The sequence below is a fragment of the Marmota marmota genome, unplaced genomic scaffold (assembly GCF_001458135.2).
Source record: "Marmota marmota marmota unplaced genomic scaffold, marMar, whole genome shotgun sequence".
Taxonomy (NCBI): domain Eukaryota; kingdom Metazoa; phylum Chordata; class Mammalia; order Rodentia; family Sciuridae; genus Marmota; species Marmota marmota.
Window position 1 is genome coordinate 2,573,757 of NW_025999946.1, and position 20,248 is coordinate 2,594,004.

The following is a 20,248-nucleotide window of genomic DNA, read 5'->3' on the forward strand; positions in this document are numbered from 1 at the left end:
CAAAGTATGCAGAGTTTCCTCCTCACCTTTCAAGGCTCAGATCAAATGCTACCTTCTTCGAGAAACCTTCCTTGATGCTTCTCAAAAACCAGGTAACAAACAGCTTCTTTCTTGACACTGTCATATCTTGGAGGTTACTTTGTGATAGAACTTGCCACCGCATATCATAATTTTTGATTTATGTCTTTTTTCTCTTGCAGTATCGTGAACCCGCCTTTGACTAGGGCCTCTCTGTCTTAACCCTTACTGCATCTTCCATTCCTGGCTCAGAATAGGGGATTCATGTTTATTGATTACTTTGCTGATTAAAGAAAACAAAGTTAGAATTCCAGGTGCTATGGCTGGTGTGAAAAGGAAATATCTATGTTCAGGGAGTTTTTTGATGTTTCTCAGATCAAGTCCACTGGGGGAAATCCTGGATGATGTATATTTAAAGTATCCAGGTCAGGCTGAGAGATTGGCAGGGAGGATAGATTGCAGCCTAGAGTACCTCTGTGACTTACTGGATGCTTCTGGATGTTCCAGTGCAAATTGTGGCTTGTAGCCCTGTAATGTCAAATTTTACCTGGTTCCCCCAAACCTCCACCCCAGCTAATGAAGCTTGGCATTCACTGTCTTTTTGTCCTCTCATGAGAGTCAATCAACTGTCAGGTTTTTCTCACTACTTTTCTAAGATGAAGGTTACAGGCCACTGTCACCAAGGAATGACTCCTTTCTAGAAAGAACCAATTGAACCAAACAAAAATGCATCTCCTCTCTCCTAAGGAATCTATTTTTGGAAAGAAATTTTTGTTCACTTTCTGTATCATTGTCTTTATTACTGATATCATATGAACCTAGTCCAGGTATCTCTCAAACCATGAATGCACTGGGGCAGGTCTCACACCTTCTTAAGATAATACTTTCTACCCAGCCAATAAGTAGGGCAAAATAATTTGAACCCGGTACTTTATCTTTGAGGCAAGCTTATTAAGATTCTCTTGTAACTGGAATCTATTCTTCAAGCTTTGGGAAGGGTTCATTTTCTCCACCCTCTTCTCTGGGGGAGCTGCTCTCTACCTGCCTGTCCCATAACCTGACACAAATGGCACTATTAAAGATTCTTCAAGGATAAAATGAAAAACCCTCAGATTTTGTTTTCAACCTGATCTGTGATCAGTCCTTATCAGCAACTGCCTTTTTATTTTAGCATTTTTTACTCAGCTCAGTTTGAAAAGCAGTTGTTTACAACACCTCAAGACCTCCCAACAACCTGGCCATTGAGATGCTCCTCTGAATTGGATTGTTCCACTCCTTGGAAGATTGGATATGACAGTTGCTGTAGTCATCTAGCATGTTCGTTGAACATAGCTTGTAGGACTGCCTCATTTGGTATTTGTCATTTAGTGTAGCCTAAAAGCAAATTCTCAGGAATTAGTAAATATAGTAAGAGGGTTTTCGCATCTTATGTGGGGATGAGAAGCATATTGGGAGGGTCAGGGTGGGTAGGTATTAAAGAGCTTTGTGCCAGTTCTTTGGACCAGATACAGATTGCTGCCTCAATCTCTATATTCTAGACATGTTAATGAGAAAGAATCAGAGATTTCCAATAGAGAGACACTAAAATATGAATAAAGATTATCCTTTGATGCTTGAAATAGATAATTTTAAAGGCAAAATCATTTTACATTTAAAAAATTTTAATCTTGGGTGGATAATATGACTCAAGAAGATAATTTCATTGAAAGGACAGTGTCTTAATTCTATGTGGTCTGTGTTGTAGAAACCAATGATGATTTCCACACCGAGATGCTGAATTGCTATCAGAGTAGAATCATGGGCAAGGACTGGGACCCAAGATGCGGGGCTTATTTCTCATGCTGCAAGCCTACTCCACTGCCTGATTTTCCTGTAATTCTTAACGTTGTCAAGGAGGCTCTGGCAACCCACTGGAGGGGCAGCCTCTGTAGGAAGATTCCCCTTTTCTTTCTGCAAACTAGGGAAGAGAGGGTGAATGGAGCCCTGAGAATCTGAAACAAGTTCATTACAATGCACCTTAGCTTGAGGCATTCATCCAAGGGATGCTGCACTGGGAAGAAGAGGTGGGGGTGGGGGTGGGGACCATCATTGGACAGTGAGTGCAAATACAGTTGTCAAGGCATGGAGCGAGGGTGTTGTTTAGTATTGAAATCATGTATTCCAGATGTGGGCATTTGGTAGTCAATCTGCTCTGAAGTGACATGCTGCTGAATCTTTAAAGGGCTTCAGCCGGAGAGAGCAAAATCTGATTGGGCAAATTGCTAAAATATTTAAAGTGCAGCCTGTTAAAGCTTTTACTGCGAAGAGCATCACGTCAGAAGTTGTAGTCAGAAAGAGCAAGTAATTGGCTTTCCATCCTCATGCCAGTCAGTCAGCATGAGGCTCTATTCCTATTCCTTCCTCTTCATTGCCGATGCTAATAGCAACCCTTTGGGGTGCAGGTGGGGGTGCACATGCTGGGGAAATTTATAGCTGGTAAAAAGAAAGAATGAGGGGTGCAGTGGCCCTAGAAAGGGTAGCCAAGTCCACAAAATGGCCTGAAACTTATTTAAGAATCGAGGTGCAGGAGAAAGACGGAATTATCACCTGACTGCACTTTGAGATGGGTGGTGGTGATTTGAGGCAGTTGTCTTTCAAGGGACAGGTTCTGCCCGCAAGAGGATGGCTGTCAGTGACAACCACTTCCTCCGCATCTTTTATCTCCTCTGAGATGTAACTCAGGGGACACTCTCCATTTATAATTTATCACCCTTTCCACTTAGGTTTTCCTGTCCTTTTCTCCCCAGGCATGACCCCTTGTTAATTCCTGGCAATGATCAGATTGACAACATGGACTCCAACGTGAAGAAGTATGACTCTACAGGGATGTTTCACTGGTGCGCACCCAAGGAGATCGAGAAAGTCATCCTGGTGAGTGAGGGACTGTGAAACCCAGGTCATCACATCTGCTTGGTACTATACTTAATAGGGAATGAGCTCCTTCTAACCAGATAATAGAATGACACAGTCGCTGGTCTTAATGAGTTTTGATGAGTCCAATTCCAAGCAGAGAGTGAAGCAGCTAGACCACTAATCAGAACACAAGCAAGAGCAGGACTCTTCAGTCTTTGAATATTTATTAGCTCATTATAATAGTGGTGATCATGTGCTGAGGGCAAGGTATCATTGGAGGCAAGATGTGCATCATTTCTGAGGTCAGAGGCTGCCTGTGCCATCTAGTAGCTACCTGGCTCAGGGCAAGTCACATGGCTCTCTGCACTTCAGTTTTCTCATCTGTAAGAAGATGAGGTAAGAATGACCCTAACTCAGAGGGTCATGAAGATGACATATGACTGTACAAAGTGACCTGTTGTTCTATCTGTTATTATTATTATCATTATTATTTTTAAATGCCATAATAGATCTGAATCTTGCCCGTGTGGTTATTATTCACAACCATGTTTATACCCTTGGAGATAAAAGCTTTGCAATTGATGCCCATGGGCAAGTACATTTGCTGGTGACAGTGCAGAACCATGGTCCACCTTGGGGAGGCTGGGCTCAGAGTCCTGCTTCATGGATGGCTCATGAGCACTTCCATAGCAAGAGTGGGCTGCTTCTGTTCTGGCCCAGATTGTCAGCATAGATAGCCATCCATTCTACTCTTGGCATTTGCCTTATTAATAGCTTTAGGTTTAAATGCCCACATTGGCTTTCCTAGAGTTTATTGTCTTGCTAATCCATGAAAAATGGTTTAATAACAAGAAGGTCAGACAGAGAGGTTCTTTCCTCCCAGTGCCGCTAATCCCTGGATTGCTGTGGGTCCCCTCCTTTGTCAGACAAAAAAAAAAAAAAAATCCTGTCATTTCTGATGTCAGGGCCAACTTTTCTTCACAGGACTATTCTAGGTCCTCAGAATGGCTGTGGGCTCTAATTCACTAGATTTTTCCTGTGTTTTGTCTAGTGTGTGTTTTCTCAACTTAATTATAAGCGAGCAGTAAGAGCCAATACAACTTCACACTAGAGGCTGTCTTGGAGGTGCCAAAGCACGAAAGTCAAAATTCTCAGTAAACAGCCATTGTGTAGGTCACCAGGAGAAAATGGCTCTAACCACAAAGCTGCTTGTGCATTTACCGTCTGGTGCTGTCTCCACCACACTTTACCTTGCTGGTCTAAAGTCAGCCTGGTGTTACCCACCTGAAGCAAATCCTAGGCTGGATGCTCAATCTGGAATCCAGGGTTTTAATAATTTGCCTAGATTTTTCTAAGCACTCTATGTTAACTGACATCTGATCAACATCCCCTACTCAAGAAAAAGAGTTGAGGGAGATGAGTTTATTTGAAAAATAACACCACTTAGCAGAACATTTATAGCAAGCCTATTATGTATTAAGCACTTTCTTTTTCTGAAGTTATAATATATAGAGCTTGTATTCTAGTGGGGCAAAGAGAAGACCACCAAATAGGCAAACAAGTGCATGATATTATTTCAGATATTAATAAAGTGCTATGAAGACAATAAAGCAAGATCCTGGGCTATAAATGGACTTAGAAGTACTATTTAGACAGTGTGATCAAAGGCGCCTTCTCTAAAGTAACCCTGAAGTAGATGAGAATAACTGAAGGGCCACCTATGTGAAGGTGCTTTATGGTGGTATTTACTCATTGGGTGTAGGACACAAATGACTTTGGAGATAAAATATATATGAGATGGTCACAATCTTGAGGAAATGATAATCTCATTAGAGAGAAGATCATATAATCAGAACAACCTATTTAACCTGAGTGATATCAGGCACAAAATGCCATTCAAAACTATAAGAGAAACACCCATATGTGTTTAAGTGGCCAGGAAGGCCACGATTGGGCTTGGAAGGAGTTTAAGGCTATGGAGGCTTTGCGTTGGGCATTGAAGAATGCAGGAAGAATACAGGATGCACAGAGAACCACATGAGTAGTTCCTCTAGTGGGGCTTAAGCTTGGCAGCATCAGATTCTCCAGGGCTGAGGTCCAGGGATGTGGATTTTTAGAAAGTTTTTCAGTTGATGTTGCTACAGCACATTTGAAAATCATTATTTTGATCCCAGATCTAAGCTCATGGGGTCAGCATCTGTGCCTGGATCATTCTGCATGCTGACACCTAGCTCACCTCCATATTCTATATTTCTAGCTTCTATCCAGGATCCAGTTTGTAATCCTTTGGCTTGTTGAGGGCAGCTAGCTTCCCAGATGAGCTGGACAATTAAAAGTAATTAGGAATCCCATCATAGCCTTTCACAGACTGGTGGACTCTCTTCCTGCAGTACCCAAGCACTATACTTCCATGCAGCCCAATAACCAGCTCCAGGTCTTCTCCTGAAGCAGTGGTAGGTAATGTGAGCTCCCCAGGGGAGGGGCTTCTCTTTGTTCACAGTTTATTAGGCATTTCTTACAGCTTGTGTCTCAGGTTTCTCTGTCTGTTGCAGAGGGAAACCAATAATGGTGACAGCCCCTACTTTATTCTAACGATCAGAGAATGAAAGCTAGCTTCCTCCTTTCCTTGGGGGTTACTATAATAACCCTGACATTGTCGTGAATTGCAATATTGGCATTTAAACAATCAATACACTGGTCAATGCTAGGGATTAAATCAAGCAGAGTTTGATATGTGCTGTGGACATTAATATGCCTCCCCCAAAGCATTGTAAGCCACATGGGGCCAACCAGGCATGCAGTGGGTGGACAGGGAGGAAGGCAGGAAACATGGGAGTCCTTGGACTGGGAGAGGCAGAGAAGGGCTCACAACTGGCCTCCTTGTATTATCCTCTTTGCTAACTTGGTGAGTAAAAAGGTCAGCAGTGGCTACTCATTTACATTTTCTAGGAAACTGAGGTCCTCTGCAGGTAGTGTTCTTTCATTGGTTTCCTTTGTTGGTACAGAGGTGGGGTTGGAATAAGACCTGTCCTCTTGCACTTACTAATCTCTTTAGACAACTCCTTCCTTCCTTTATTTATTTATTTTTGCTATAGTGCTGGGAATAGAACTCAGAACCTTGAGCATGCTAGACAAGTGCTCTGGCACTGAGTTACAGCCCCAGTCCCTCTTTAGACCCTTTTATTAATTCCTTGGGGGTCCTTTTTTGTATAAGGTAACCTCTCCAGGAACCCCCCTGGAAACCCCAAGGCAGCATTGGACAGGGTCAACACACTTTTTCTATACAAGGTCATATAATGAATGATTTAGGGCTCACAGGCCATAGGATCTGTCACAACTGATCAGGTCAACTGCTGTACCATTAAAGTAACTGGATAATACCTACATGTGTAAGCTTTGCTGTGTTCCAATAAAACTTTATTCAAATTCAGATTTCATATTATCTTCACATGTGATGACATATTCTTGTTTTGATTTTGGTTCTCATCCATTTTGAAATACAAAAATCACCTTTAGCTCACTGGACATACAGTAGCATGTGATATACCAGACTGAGGCTGCCGGCCAGAGTTGTCAGCACCCTGGCTTTAGCTATCACATTCTACCTAGTTGTTATGACCATATAAGACACTTCACTGATAAATCTAGAACTCAAAACTCAAATTTCTCTAGCTGACACTGACAAAAATATCTATTTTTGCCATCATCTGAGCAAGAGAACCTGAAAATGCATCTAATTATATCAAAAATTCCAAGGAACCTAAGACTTGTCTTTCCAAATAATAAATAGTTCTTTTCCTTCTTAATGTCCTCCCTGAAGATCATTATAAAATATCTCCTGCTCACATTTATGTTTGGCATATCTTAGATCTTTTCTTCAAGAGGATAGTGATATGTGTGGGTGTATGTTTACATGTATTTATTATATAAATACATTATGTACACAATATGCAAATTATATATATGTATATATGACATGTATGTGACTTTGATGAAGTAAAACCAATGGCTGTATTAGTCAGTTTGACATTACTACAAGGAAATACCTGAGACAGCTAGCTTATAAAGAGAAAATGTTCATTTAGCTCACAGTTTTGGAGATTCAGTGTCAAGATTGGGTGGCCCCATCCATTTGGTCTCTAGTGAGGGTGGGTGTTGTGTGGTGGTGCCTCATGGTGAGAGTGTAAGTCAATGACTACATCTGGAACATGAGTAGAGTAAAAGAGTCTGAACATTGCTAGGCTTGCTGCTTTCACACTGATCTCAGGGGAAGTCAAGGGCCCTATGAGAGCTCCCAATGGGATCATACCTGAGCTACCTCACACCTGAGAACTACTTGCTGGGCTCTAACTTCCAAAGTTCCCCCACACAACAGCACTACCTAGGACCAAGCCTTTCATCACAGTGGGCCCTTGGGACCACACCCAAACCAAGCAATACCACATAGTAAGCACACAGCCAGTGTTCACTTTGCATGAATGATTTTTTTTTCTCTCCTTGTAACAATACTCTGAAGTCTTCTCTCCAACACTTTTGCAGACTCGAAGTGAAGCCGCCATGACTGTCCTGAGTGGCCATGTTGTGGTCTGCATCTTTGGTGATGTCAGCTCAGCCCTGATTGGCCTCCGGAACCTGGTGATGCCACTCCGTGCCAGCAACTTTCATTACCATGAGCTCAAGCACATTGTGTTTGTGGGCTCCATAGAGTACCTCAAGCGGGAATGGGAAACGCTTCATAACTTCCCCAAAGTGTCCATATTGCCTGTAAGTCCAAGATCGCATTATTGATGATTTTTTTCCTTCTTCTTTTTATTCACAAAAGAAAATCCCAGATGGATGTGATCGTTGTAGCTTTGATTCTGCCTCTGCTTCTTCATCTGGGTATGGGCCTGAGGATGCAGCCCTTCCCCTATGCCCTGCCTAGGAAAAGCCAAACCCTGGGAGACCTTATTAAAAGGAATATGCAGCCAAGTTCAGTCCCTCATCAGGGATGAAGTTTAGCTGGTGTCATGTGTGTTAACCGTATAGGTGTCTAAACACTCTGTTGCTCTTGTCTACTATACACAACTCAGAGCACTGAGACATGGTGATTTACAGTAAGAATTTAGAATTATTTATAATTATTTATGTCATTTAACTTATGACATTTTGGCCTTTCACTTAATGCTTAGAGAAACCTTGATCATACTTCCTTCTATTTCAGACTACATAACTGAGTTCTTTATTTCTATTCTACAGAAGTTCAACCCCTTTCCTGGGCTGCCCCTATCCACCATATGTTCAGAAGCTCAGCAGTGTTTTTCATGGCCATGTGTGTATGTATGTATGTGTGCACATGTATGCATGATACAGTCTTTGTTTTTTGTTTTTGTTTTCTGATGATTGAACCCATGGTGCTACATCCCCAATCCTTTTTATTTGTTTTTGTATTATGAGACAAGATCTTACTAAGTTGCTGAGGCTGCCTGGAACTTGTAGTTCCTCCTGCCTCAGCCTCCTGAGTTGCTGGAATTGTAGACCTGCACCACTAGGCCTGGCTGCATTTGATATTCTTGACTGCAAAACACTAGGACCCTAATCTACAAGAAATGACTTAGTGTGAGGATCTGGGATATGTGATTTAGGAGTCACATAACTACTTCCTAAGCTAATCAATATATTTTCTGCAAACTTTCAAAAAATTATAGAGTAGTCTGCTTTCCAGAATTTGAAATTGTTGTCACATCACAAATTCATGAAAATATTATTTATCCTCCAAATGTTTTTCTTCTGTTTATATCTCTAAACCTGTGAAACATGGATTTCTCTACATGTCAAGAGGTCTATATTTTCCTCTACTTTTGAAGCCAAAGTCCATTATTTCTATTATGAGATTCCATAATCTCGGAAATGTGGGGAGAAAGGATCCAGTGATGTATTTCATTAAAGAATACATGAGAAGTATGTATTCTTACGTGGCACACATATATATATGTTCTACGTAAGAATAAATATGTATTCTTACGTAGCACACATATATATATGTACTACGTAAGAATACATATTTATTCTTACGTAGAAGAATAAGTGCCCCTTAGAAGCCATTAGTCATTTTACAAAATATCTGGCACAGTAGGTCTTCAGTAAACATATATTAGATGCAGAGCCCCAAACTGATGGCCTTAGTGAACTAACATAGTTAAGGATAGTCCACTATAAACAAACAAAAAGTCACAGGCTTAGAGGAACATAACCATATACTTTATATACTTGGCTAATTTCAGAAATATGTTAGATATGATATTTCTATGATTATCATCATACACATTCTACATAACCATATACTTTATATACTTGGCTAATTTCAGAAATATGTTAGATATGATATTTCTATGATTATCATCATACACATTCTGTTCCACATGGTCTCTTGACCTCTAGGAGTATCTTTGTAAAAAGGTTATTATTTTACTGGGATGTGTGTGTGTGTGTGTATGTGTGTGTGATGTTTTATATTTGTGTGTGCATGTTTTAGGTATGTGTGTTTCCTTCTGTATGTTCCCTTGTACACATTTCCTCCCCTGCCTCTGGACACATGAATGAGCTCTCATATTTGCAAATCTTTTTCAAACCCTATAAAATTTAGTATTTCAAGCAAAGTAGATTTGCACAAAATGGACCTTGACCATAATGAGGACTAAAATACATACACTGTTTAAACAGTACCTTGCATATAGGGCCAGCTTAGAGAAACACAGAAGTTTTCTGTGTATGTGATTTGTATTTCTTGTGGTTTGGAATCATGTGTCTACAACTGCCCAGGGATTGTCTTATATCACAATTACTGCTGGATTCCCTACAAGGTGAAAATTTAAAAAAATATGTATGTAGACAATTGAAGTTTATGCACTGGCAAAAGGACACAGGAAGTCGGCAAGACTTATTTTCCACCAAGATATCATAGGAGAGGGCATTTTCCTTCTCTTAAAAGATTCAGTTTCAGTGCCTGGAACCACTAGCTTTCCAGCATCCAGGACACTAAATGCCTGTCCTCCCTGCTTCCACTTTGCAGTGATAATTGAGCGACTGAGAACAGAACCATGACCATCACTGAGCAGGATGGGTTCCAATCATCAGCCAGGTTCTATCTTCTCAAGGTCACTTCTCTAGGAAGGGGGACAAGAGAAAGACATCTGCAGATACATGCAGCAGGAGGCAAGCCCTTGCCCTATGCAGGCAGTGATTTAAGGGCAACTGGGGTCTCCGTGTTGGCAAGGCAGACTCTAGACTCAGTCTGGAAGACCAACAAGGCTGATAGCTGGATAGGAACCCCAAAATGGTGCTCCATGGCTGCTGTGGAGCTCTGATATGGGCTGGCCCAGTGAGTTTTGCTGTGGTCCCTCTGGAGGACACAGAGCATGTGGAAATCATGGCCCTCTCCTTTTTGTTTTGCCTTGGTTGCCCCCCAGTCCACCCAATCCACCTTTACCTTCTAGATCTGTTCCTTCTCACCCCCGCCACTGTCTTATGTTATTCTGGGATCTTTTTTAAAAATCTGTTTACTGGCTTATTTATTTTTAATTATACCAGTAATATACAAATATATTCTTGCTATAAAATATTCAAACAACACAGACGTATATAAAGTCAAAGGCAAACTTTCGCTTTCACCCCCTCCATCTTTTTCCCTCCCCAGAGGTAATTACTGTTATTAGTTTGTGTATATTTTTTCCTGAGTTTTCTCTTTGAATTTACATACATTTATAAATGTATTTATAAATATATAATTTTATTTGGAGGGTTTTTTTTTACATAAATGAAGCTACACTTTTTGAATGCTTCTAGAACTTTTTTCCCCCACTTCCTCCTCCATCTTTGAGATTTTTTTCCAAAAAATGATCACTACCTGGAGAGCAAGCTCCCTCTCTTTACTTGCTGCATACTCTTCCTTGGTAAACATGTCCAATACTATTTTTAACCTTTCCTGTTGTTGGATAATTAGGTGATTTCCTGGGTTTTTTTCCTTGCTAAAAAGAATAAAGTTATATGACCTCAGGCTTCCTCTCTTCTATCTCCCCTTTGCAAGATGCACATTAATCCCACTCCCTCCGGTACGTAGCAGAGCTTCAGTCGAGCAGAGCACCTCATCACACCCATCTCACTGAGATTTCCTTTTGGCTGCATTGAAAATTCTAGTTAGAACTGCTGTCTTTAGCCTGAGAAAGAAGTGACCTGCTATTAAATAAACAGGCATTTGACCCCCCCCCCCATGTATTCCCCCCACCATTGCATTCTGAAAGCCAGAAGTTGCCACAGGACAGTTACTTAAATCAAGACAATTTCCAGACAGGAAGAAGATGTAGACCCAGGCATTATTCCTCTCGTGCATTTGTTAGTAATAGCTTGATTGAGTATTGAGAGGCAGGCTGAAATGCTGCCATCAGCACCGACTACCCTTTAGATTAGCACACAGCCCCTATTCCCAGAAATGTAGTTAGGCCAGCTTAATGTCAGGGCATAAAAAAGATACTTGTTAAATAATTTCCCAAAGCTCTGGCTCAATCTTTAATTTGTTTTTATTTTTTCCCTCCTTCCCTCTTCTCCCTTGGTCTCACTTTTGCTTCTCTCTCTTTTTCGTTCCTCTATGCCAAAGGGTACGCCATTAAGTCGGGCTGATTTAAGGGCTGTCAACATCAACCTCTGTGACATGTGCGTTATCCTGTCAGCCAATCAGAATAATATTGATGATACTTCGCTGCAGGACAAGGAATGCATCTTGGCGTCACTCAACATCAAATCTATGCAGTTTGATGACAGCATCGGGGTCTTGCAGGCTAATTCCCAAGGTAAGGACAGCCTGTAATACTTCTCTGCCGTGCCTTCGGGGGACAGGGGCTGGCAAGAGGGATATCCTTCATTCAGTAATTCAAAGAGGCTCACATCCGCCTGCCTGGCAGTGAAACCTGTGGTCACAGTGATGGCTTTCAAAGGGGCAGCTGCTGCCTCTTCTTGCCATCCTGGGATGCAGGCGGGAGCTCTGATCTCCCCTGTGCACACTAGGTTGCCTTCCTAGATAATAAATGAGTCTTTCAATGGCCACACCTTCAGCCTTTCTAAACAGTGGCTTTCTGACCAGGGTCACTGGCCAAATGTCAAGCATTGAAAAGATGCCAGCTGCACATTCCTAGGGCTTCCTCCCAGTGTATATTTTTACCATTGAACTGAGATGGGTGTTGAGCATTGACATTGTTAGGGCTGCATCTGAGACTCTGTGGACCAAGGAACAGTGATCTCTGGAGAGTGAGGACTGTACAGGCACTGAAAGTCATTTAGCAAGAGATGACACATGTCAGCCCATGCATTTTCCTGGAGGAGGCACAGCAGCCTTGAATGACATACATCTGCCTTCTGCTCTGCCCCCAATCTTCCCTGTCATTTGCTCTGGGATCCTGGGCAGGTGGTTACAAGTAAAGATGTCATCTAGGAGTCTCAGAGAGGCAGCACAGCCAAAACCCCATAACAAATGATCGTGATTCTCAGGATCTGGAAGGTTGGCATGAAAGCATTTTCCTCCATGTTGAGTCTTCTGTGCAGGCTTGCTGTAAACTATAGAATGGTTTTTATCTGTGCCTACTGGATGGATGGTTTTGGCTGCCTGATAGGGAGCCTGAATCTTATTATTCTAAGATGGAAATTTAAAGGAACAAAGCTGATGAGAACTACAGCTCCTGGGCTAGGAGCCACCCTATAGATAGCTGGGTAGAGCTCCTCATGCAGGAGTTTGTGGAAACTCAGCTTGATCATGCATCCTAGACCTGTGTGCTCCATTATATTTTGTCAACTGGTATCACCACCTCCATCTAACATCTGGTCACCATTGCAGCAAGACCAGGAAAAACAGTTCCTGGAAACCTATTCTCTGCAGATCTCCTTCCTTTTACTGATTCTATGAAAGCATCAGTGAAAGAAGCGCCCTGGAGTGAGATTTTGAAAGAGAAAGAGAAAGAGAGGACTTGGTTTTGCCAGAACTTGAACAGACTTGGGGGATTCAACACAGTTCTCAGGGGAGCTTCCTGAGAACCAATATCTTTGCGGCCAGAGGTTGAGGGAAGAGGTGGGGGGATTTGCCTGAGGGTCTTGAGATTCACAGCAGCTTCTGGTCAAGCTCAGAGGAAGCTTCCATTTTGGTGTTGCCAAGTTCACATGGTGGCCTCTTTGACTTTGGTTTCTCTGGCATTCTAACAATTTTATCAACATCTAATTTTCTTCTATTCTCCTGATATAATACCAACTGGGGGAGCTTGTTGAAGAATCACAATCTCATGGCCTACATCAGACCTGCCTGTTGGAATCTGCATTCTAATAAGATGCCCCAAGAGACTCATGTGCTGCTCTAAAGCACAGCAAATCTCCCTGCTAACAAACCTGGTGCAATGACATGCTGACATCCCTCTCTGACTTGCCCCCTCTCCCAGAGAGGAACCAACAGAAGGAATGGAAAGAAGTGGAAGCAGCAATTGTCCCTTTGGGTGGAAACAGAGGAAGCAGGGATGGGCTGGAAAACATCCCTTTCCCCAGCATGCCTGGGTGCTCCCAGTGCAGTCATCATGATTTTCAAGGTCCAGGGATGAGAATCTCAGTGTATAATTTAGTTACATATGCATCTGACATAGGCATTCCTCCAAGCTCTCTTAAACAATTGCCCACCTCTCAAATCCCATATAATAGCCAAACCAGTAAGAATGCTTCCCCTCTCCAATGCTCAAAAGCCTTGTTTATTCTTTTTAACATAAACAAGAAAAATAGGTTTAGGCAGAGGAGATATGGAGGAAGGAGAAAGGCCTTACTCCAAAAAATAAAATTCACTATTTTGTGTATGCACATGCACACACTGCTGAAGCTTTGTGTGCCCTCAAAATTTGTTTGTTGAAATGTGATGGTGTAAGGAGGGGGGGGAACCTTTGGGAGGCGAGTAGGTCATTTGGATGGAGCCCTTGTGCATGAAATTAGTGCCTTTACAAAACAGGTCAGAGAAAGGCTCCACAACCCTTCTACCATGTGAGGACACGGTGAGAAGGTGCCATTTATGAATCAGAAAGTAGGTTCTCACCAGACACCAAATCTGCTGATGCTTTGATCATGGACTTCCCAGTCTCCAAAACTGAGAAATCAATGTATGGTCTATAAACTTCCCAGTGTATGGTGTTTGGTATTGTGGTATAAGTGGACTGAGATGTGCACAGTGAAAGAAGGCAGAGGGTGGGTTCCACGCCCTGCCATACTTTGCCTGGCTTCCAGGTCTTGGTAGAGTGGAGCACACGCCTCCTAGGAGCCCACACTCTGTTCTGCTTTCCAGGATACAATGTTGAAGCTGTCAGACACCAACCTGGCATTTCCCCTTGTGTTGTGCCCCTGTCTGCCCCTGTCCTTGGTTTTTAACAGTATCCTCTGGTTACTATTTGACTTTTCAAAGGCCGAGGTCTGGTAGCGACTGTCAACACAGAGAAGTCACCCTGACCCAGTGCTCAACTCTCATCACTGGCCCAGCACCCAGATCCCTGGTTTCCTCTCAACACATGGGCTGGATGGACAAGCTGGGTCTCCTTGCCACTCTTCCTCTTTGGGACCCTTTTGACTAACAGGAGCACCCACTGGCTTCTGATACTTTTTTCATCATCTGGGCATTTAGCATGGCCAAGCTCCAAGGGGGTTGGAATTATAGAGAACAGAAAGGATTCCATGTTACTCTTTTCATTTGCGGGAACAAATCAAGCTCTCCTTGAGGATAACTACATAGATTTCTCACCATTGCCACCCCAACTTTTATTATTTTGTTTTCTATGAAACCCTATCCTCAACTTTGTCCCAAGAGCTATGTTTACTGTTTCTCCTGAACCCAGTAGGATAAAATTGTGGACTCGGGACAAATGTGTTTTTGGGTCAGAATATTCCTTCAACCTCATGGCAGGTTTTTTGAATACGATGCAATTGAACATAAAAAGTGTGTCTTGACATTGAGGAAGTAGAGGCTCCATTGGGATCCAAGCCCAGGCATTTGCCACTGTTTGTTATTAGGTCTCTCTTTTCTCTTCGCTTTTCTTTTCATATTCTCTTTTGGTGTCACTTTTCTAACCCACATGGTGTCAGAACTGACCCAGCCTAGGGATTCTGGACCAGACACTTTCTGAAAAGAGAGGAGATGTGATGGCTGGTTGTCAAAAACAATTACGGAAAAAGGCGGCATACCCCTTGCTGGATGGTATATCCGATGTGACATTTGGGTCTATGAGATGCAGTTTTAATATACAGCAGGCAAAACTGCAGTGACAATTATATAAAGCAGGTGAAGCCACTTCTTGCTGGTCAGCAAACATCAACTCAGAACCACTTTACAGCTCTTTACCAGCAACTAAGTGCCTTTATTTACAGAGTGCCTGTCACTTCCCTTTGGCTGGAGAGCTGGTGTATTATTTAGCACGCATTTATCTGGGGAAAACATTTCAATTTAAATCAGCTGGTACAACAGTGGCTCTTGCCAGATTATTTCCCTGTGGTTCTAAAAGATAAGAACTCAGTCTGCTCTTGGGAGGGAGGGTAGCAACAGAAGAGTCCATTCTCAGGAGCCACTGGAGTCCATACCTGAAAAGACAGGGCACGTGATGGAGTTTCTCATTCTTCATTTATATCAAAATGTGAAAAGAGCATCTTATACCTTATTTCTGCTTCCTTCTAGTAAAGGTAACTCTTAAGGGAAAGAAAGGGGAATAAATGGATGTCCCCATGAATCAATCGCTATAAAGTCCTAGGAGACAAAAATGACTTAGATTCAGCTCCTCACTTTCCTTGAGGGACCGAGGAGTGGAAGAGGCATCCCCATAAATAACGAGAGTGCAATGAGAGAAGGACCAGGCTAGAAATAGAGGAGCTCAGTGGGGTCCTCGTTTTACATATTTTGAGGCCTTGAGAAGGTTTCTAAAATGTGACAACTGTAGATGGGTTGAATGCATATGGCTGTTGAGCATTTGAGATATGGCTAATGTGACTGAGGAACTGAATTTTTTAAAATTTAATTTTAATAAACTTAAATAGTTACGGAGGGCTAATGGCTACCATATTGAACAGCTAAGGCCTAGAGTCCAGACTTGATGCTTTGCTAAGAATTTAGATTTGAGGGTTTCATCAAAGATTCATAGGAAGGAGGTGATTAAAGCCATCTTTGAAAAAGATAGCAGGTGAAAATATAAGCATTACTAAGGATAGGAAGAGACAGGGGCATGAACTCCATAGGAAGACGTTATAGTGACTAAAAGAGGTGGGACGGGGATGACCACACAGCCTCAGTGATGTCAGTAGGGAAGAACTGGAGATGAATTAGAAGTATAGAAAATATAGTCAGTGAAGCTAGTCAGATGAGAAGGAAGCATGAATGAGCTTGGATTAGGAGTTGGGAATCAGTGTGGAGGTTGGCTACTGGGTGGATATGGAAGCATTAAGTAAACAGAGTGCATGAGAAGGAACGGGCCTGGGGAAGACAGTAAAGAATTCAGTCCTGATCCCCTTGAGTTGAAGAGGATCAACTGAGGTTGGAGACAGGAATCTGGTCAGCACGACCCTGCAGTCTTCTTTGTAGTACTTGACAGGAAAAATCAGAAGCAGAATTGTCTATAACTTGGCGTGGAAATTTGTAAGAGGCAAAGGTTTCCTTGATGCTATTGAGAGCATGCAGATGCTCCTCAATAATGAAGTGATAGCCCGATAAACCCATCTTCAGCTGGAAATACCTTAAGTGAAAAATGCATTTAATACACCTCACCTATCCAACACTATAGCTTAGCAAGATGGCACACTGTGGAGTGTCTGCTTTTTCTGCTTATGTTGGTATGGCTGATTGGGAGCCTCAGCTCACTGCCACTGCTCATCACCAAGGGAGAGAATTGTCCTGCAAACTGCTAGTCCAGGAAAAGATCCAAATGCACAATTTGAAGTGTGATCTCTGCTCTCTTTACACCATTGTAAAGTTGAAGAATTCTAAGTTGAAACATCATTAAGTCAGGGACCATCTGTATTTAAAATGAATGGGTTGAAGTTGGGAAGTAGAGAAGTCAAACCAAGAGGGGTGACTTATAAAACTAGGTGGGAAAAAAAAAACAAAGCAAAATATAAATCCCTGTGAGCTCCAAGATCAGTGCTGGCTCTCTTTAAGATGGAGCTTCTGCATGTCTCATTGTCTGGGAAAAATTTGAGCCTTGGTATTATGATTCCTCTCTTGTTCCCTTTCCTTTTATATGCTCTGCATTCATCCGATTCTCATTACCGGTTCCACAGGTCAGTCCAGTTCCACAAACATTTGGTAAGCATCTTTCGTGTGCCCAGTCTCTGCATGGCAGGCACTGCTGGGAGATGGTGGGATGGAGGGACATAAAGCACATTGCTGGTCCTAGTGACTTCCTCTATCAATGTGTAACTCTGCTTCAGAATGTTTACTAAAGACTGCAAAAGAAATGCAATTGGTGAAGGTTCTCACTGGGAGCAGAAAGAGGAGAGTAGGTGTGAGTGATACTTTGAAAAAATGCACAAGATTTCAGCAGGAGGAGACAGAGAAGTCTTGACCTGCATCAGAGAGAAGAATAGAAGTAAGGAGGCGGAAGTACAGGGAATGTGTTTAAGGGACAGGAACAAGTATAATTTGGGTAGGATACAGGGTGTGTGTGACAGCAAGGAGAGATGAGGCTGAAATTTGGGTTGGACTTTAAGGAATTTATCTTCTCTTTTTTTGAGTTAGGAAACTGTAAATAATTTTTATGGGTTTATGAGTTAGAAAGCTGTGGATAATTCAGTAGGCACTGGGGAGGTACAGAAGTTTTCAGAGCCAAGAGAATGATGAGATTGGACCCGTGCTTTTGGAAGATGGATCTGGCAGCCCTGTGAAGCATTGTTTAAAATAGAGAAGAAGAGGACACAGAGACATAGTTGGGAACTGTGATTACCCAGAAGGAAGTCAGGAATCTTGAAGAACAATAGGAAGAAGGAGTCACTGCAGATGTAAAACAGACTGTGAGGATGTGAGTGTCCCTTCCCAGTGATGGAGGACAGGATGCCACTCACAAGAAGAGACTTTCAGAGTGGAGGGATGGGCTGTGGAAGAAAACAGCATAGGCACAGCTGGGTTTTAGGCTTGTTCATTTCTGTGAGAATTCAGAGGAAAGTCCAGTAGGCATAAGAGCATATGGAATGAAAGGAAGGCTTGAATACAGGAGAGGGTCACAGAGATCTGTCCCATTGTCATGCTGTAGGAGTGAAGGACAGTGTCAGAGAGGGAGTGAGGACAGGCAGTGGAAGGAGAGAGCCTGAGGCCTGACCTAGAAAGAGAAAGCAGAGGGGCTTTGACTGGAGTACAGTCAAAGCTGGCCACCTGACGTCTCAGGCAAGGCCCCAAGATACCAAACTCTGGACAGATACCCACTGCCTGGCTTCCTTTGACTCCTCTGGGTTCATTTTCTATATTTAATGCCTCTTGCAGACACCAAGTTAAAAAATTTAGAGCAGGGCACACACACACACACACACACACACCAGTTTTTCCCAGCCCTCTGTTATCAGAAGCCATGCTTACACTAAATGAATACATTTAAGCAGGTGCTCTCCTTCATCTGTATTTCAGCAAAGTTTCAGAGCTTTAAATAGAGAAGGACATCTTCTTTGGAAGTGTGGCAGCCGTCCTTGGACAGGTGGCATTATTTGGGGGACATGGGGCACATCCTCCCCATCCTAAAGTTTGAGGTACCTTTTATTGTCCAGAGAAGCAAACAAGACTTCTATTTTGTCTTTGGGTGAGACAATGGGGATTGGAATTGCTAAATTATTGGGTGGCAAAGGCAGGATTCTTAAGGACCTTCTTAAGCCAGAACTCTGGGACAAAGCGAATGGACAGAATGTAGCGTGGACCTTCGCGTGTTAATTTTCAAACAAACCTTCTTGATGACAGTGTAATTTATTTCAAGCAGTGATCATTTCATCCTGACCCACACGACAAGGGTACGTCAAAAGGCATGAAGATCGGAAGGGGAAATGGGCCAACAGATGAACGGTGTGAAGGAGATCAGTGTACCGGGGCAGTGCCTACACAACATGCCACTTTCCAAGTAGTTAAGATCAGCAGATTTAAAGGTCCTTTTTATCTTCTCCATGAGACAAAAAACAGGGCCAATGAGTAATGATTAAAGAGAACCAGATTTTAGCCCAGCACAAGGAAGACATTTCCAGAATAGGATGGACAGAATGGACTGCCTAAAAACAGAGTGAGCATCCCCTCACCACATGTCCATTTGCCAAAGGAAAGTTACCGGCTTGGTCTTTGAGACTGGATGAGAGGAGTTCTGTGGTTCTTTATAATGGAGGGTCTCCAGTATTTTCTTGATTTTTATGACACAGGGATCTGCGTTTTATACGATCTCCATTCTTACTCCAGAGGGAGTGCTCTGATGTTTGGCAGGATTGGGGTCATGGGTCTTTTAGTGGAAGTGTTCACATCCTTCCTGAACGGCTCTGTCTTTGTGTCTAAAGATGCAGAGTGGCTGGCTCTGGGTGAGCAGCTGCACATCTGGCTTTGCCATTAATGTGACAGACCACCCCATCCTCAACTCCCACGCCACCCTTCAACACCTGCCCTTCCCAGTTTTCTCTCTTCCTCCACTTCTCCAGGCCCAGTTCCCCTCACATCCAGAGCCACCCCTCTCTCTTGCAAACACACCTATACACATATCCTCGCCCACGTCCTCCCTCCCTGAAATCAGAGCAGCATTTTTTCAGCTGCTCCCATATAACATTTCATTACCACAATATTCTCTCTCAATTCTGAAATGGCAGTGGGGGAGAAGCCATTTCTCTTTATACCCACCGAACGAACAAAGCTCAGCGCTAAAATATTTTTCTTCCGTTGTAACTGAAACTGCTGTTGGCTCCCATCCCAAAAACCAGAAAGACAATTATACTTAACTGTTTAGAGATTTATAAATACCACACTGGAGTAGCCTCTAGGTAGTAACTTTAGATACCCAGCCCAATAATTTTCTTTTATTGGTTTGTGATTTAGATCTTATTTTGAATCCTCTATAATAAGAGTAGTACATTTCATTAAAAGAGCTTACTAAACAATAAAGAAAGCCTGGCTTAGGGCTCTGAGCAGGTCTCAAGTACAGAAAGGGGCCTGCCCTGTTACATTTCTTCTGCGGACATCACAAGATGAATCTCAGCCCAGTGGTGCAGATGTATTTCAGCAAAGCAGCAGTTGCAGCTGTTTTCAAAATGATTTCAACTTAGGAGAATTTTTTCCTACACAGCATATTTCATTACATGAGAG

General features: G+C 42.5%; 1 protein-coding gene across 24 annotated transcripts in view; it reads left to right on the plus strand.

The window, feature by feature from the left end:
* The window catches only part of Kcnma1 (potassium calcium-activated channel subfamily M alpha 1), an 888,761-nt gene that overhangs the window by 806,728 nt on the left and 61,785 nt on the right, over positions 1 to 20,248 (plus strand). For all 24 annotated transcript variants that reach the window (XM_048801821.1, XM_048801797.1, XM_048801798.1 and 21 more), the window contains 3 exons: positions 2,805 to 2,928; positions 7,450 to 7,674; positions 11,543 to 11,735. In XM_048801821.1, the coding sequence (XP_048657778.1) occupies positions 2,805 to 2,928; positions 7,450 to 7,674; positions 11,543 to 11,735 (542 nt within the window). The remainder of the gene's footprint in view (positions 1 to 2,804; positions 2,929 to 7,449; positions 7,675 to 11,542; positions 11,736 to 20,248) is intronic.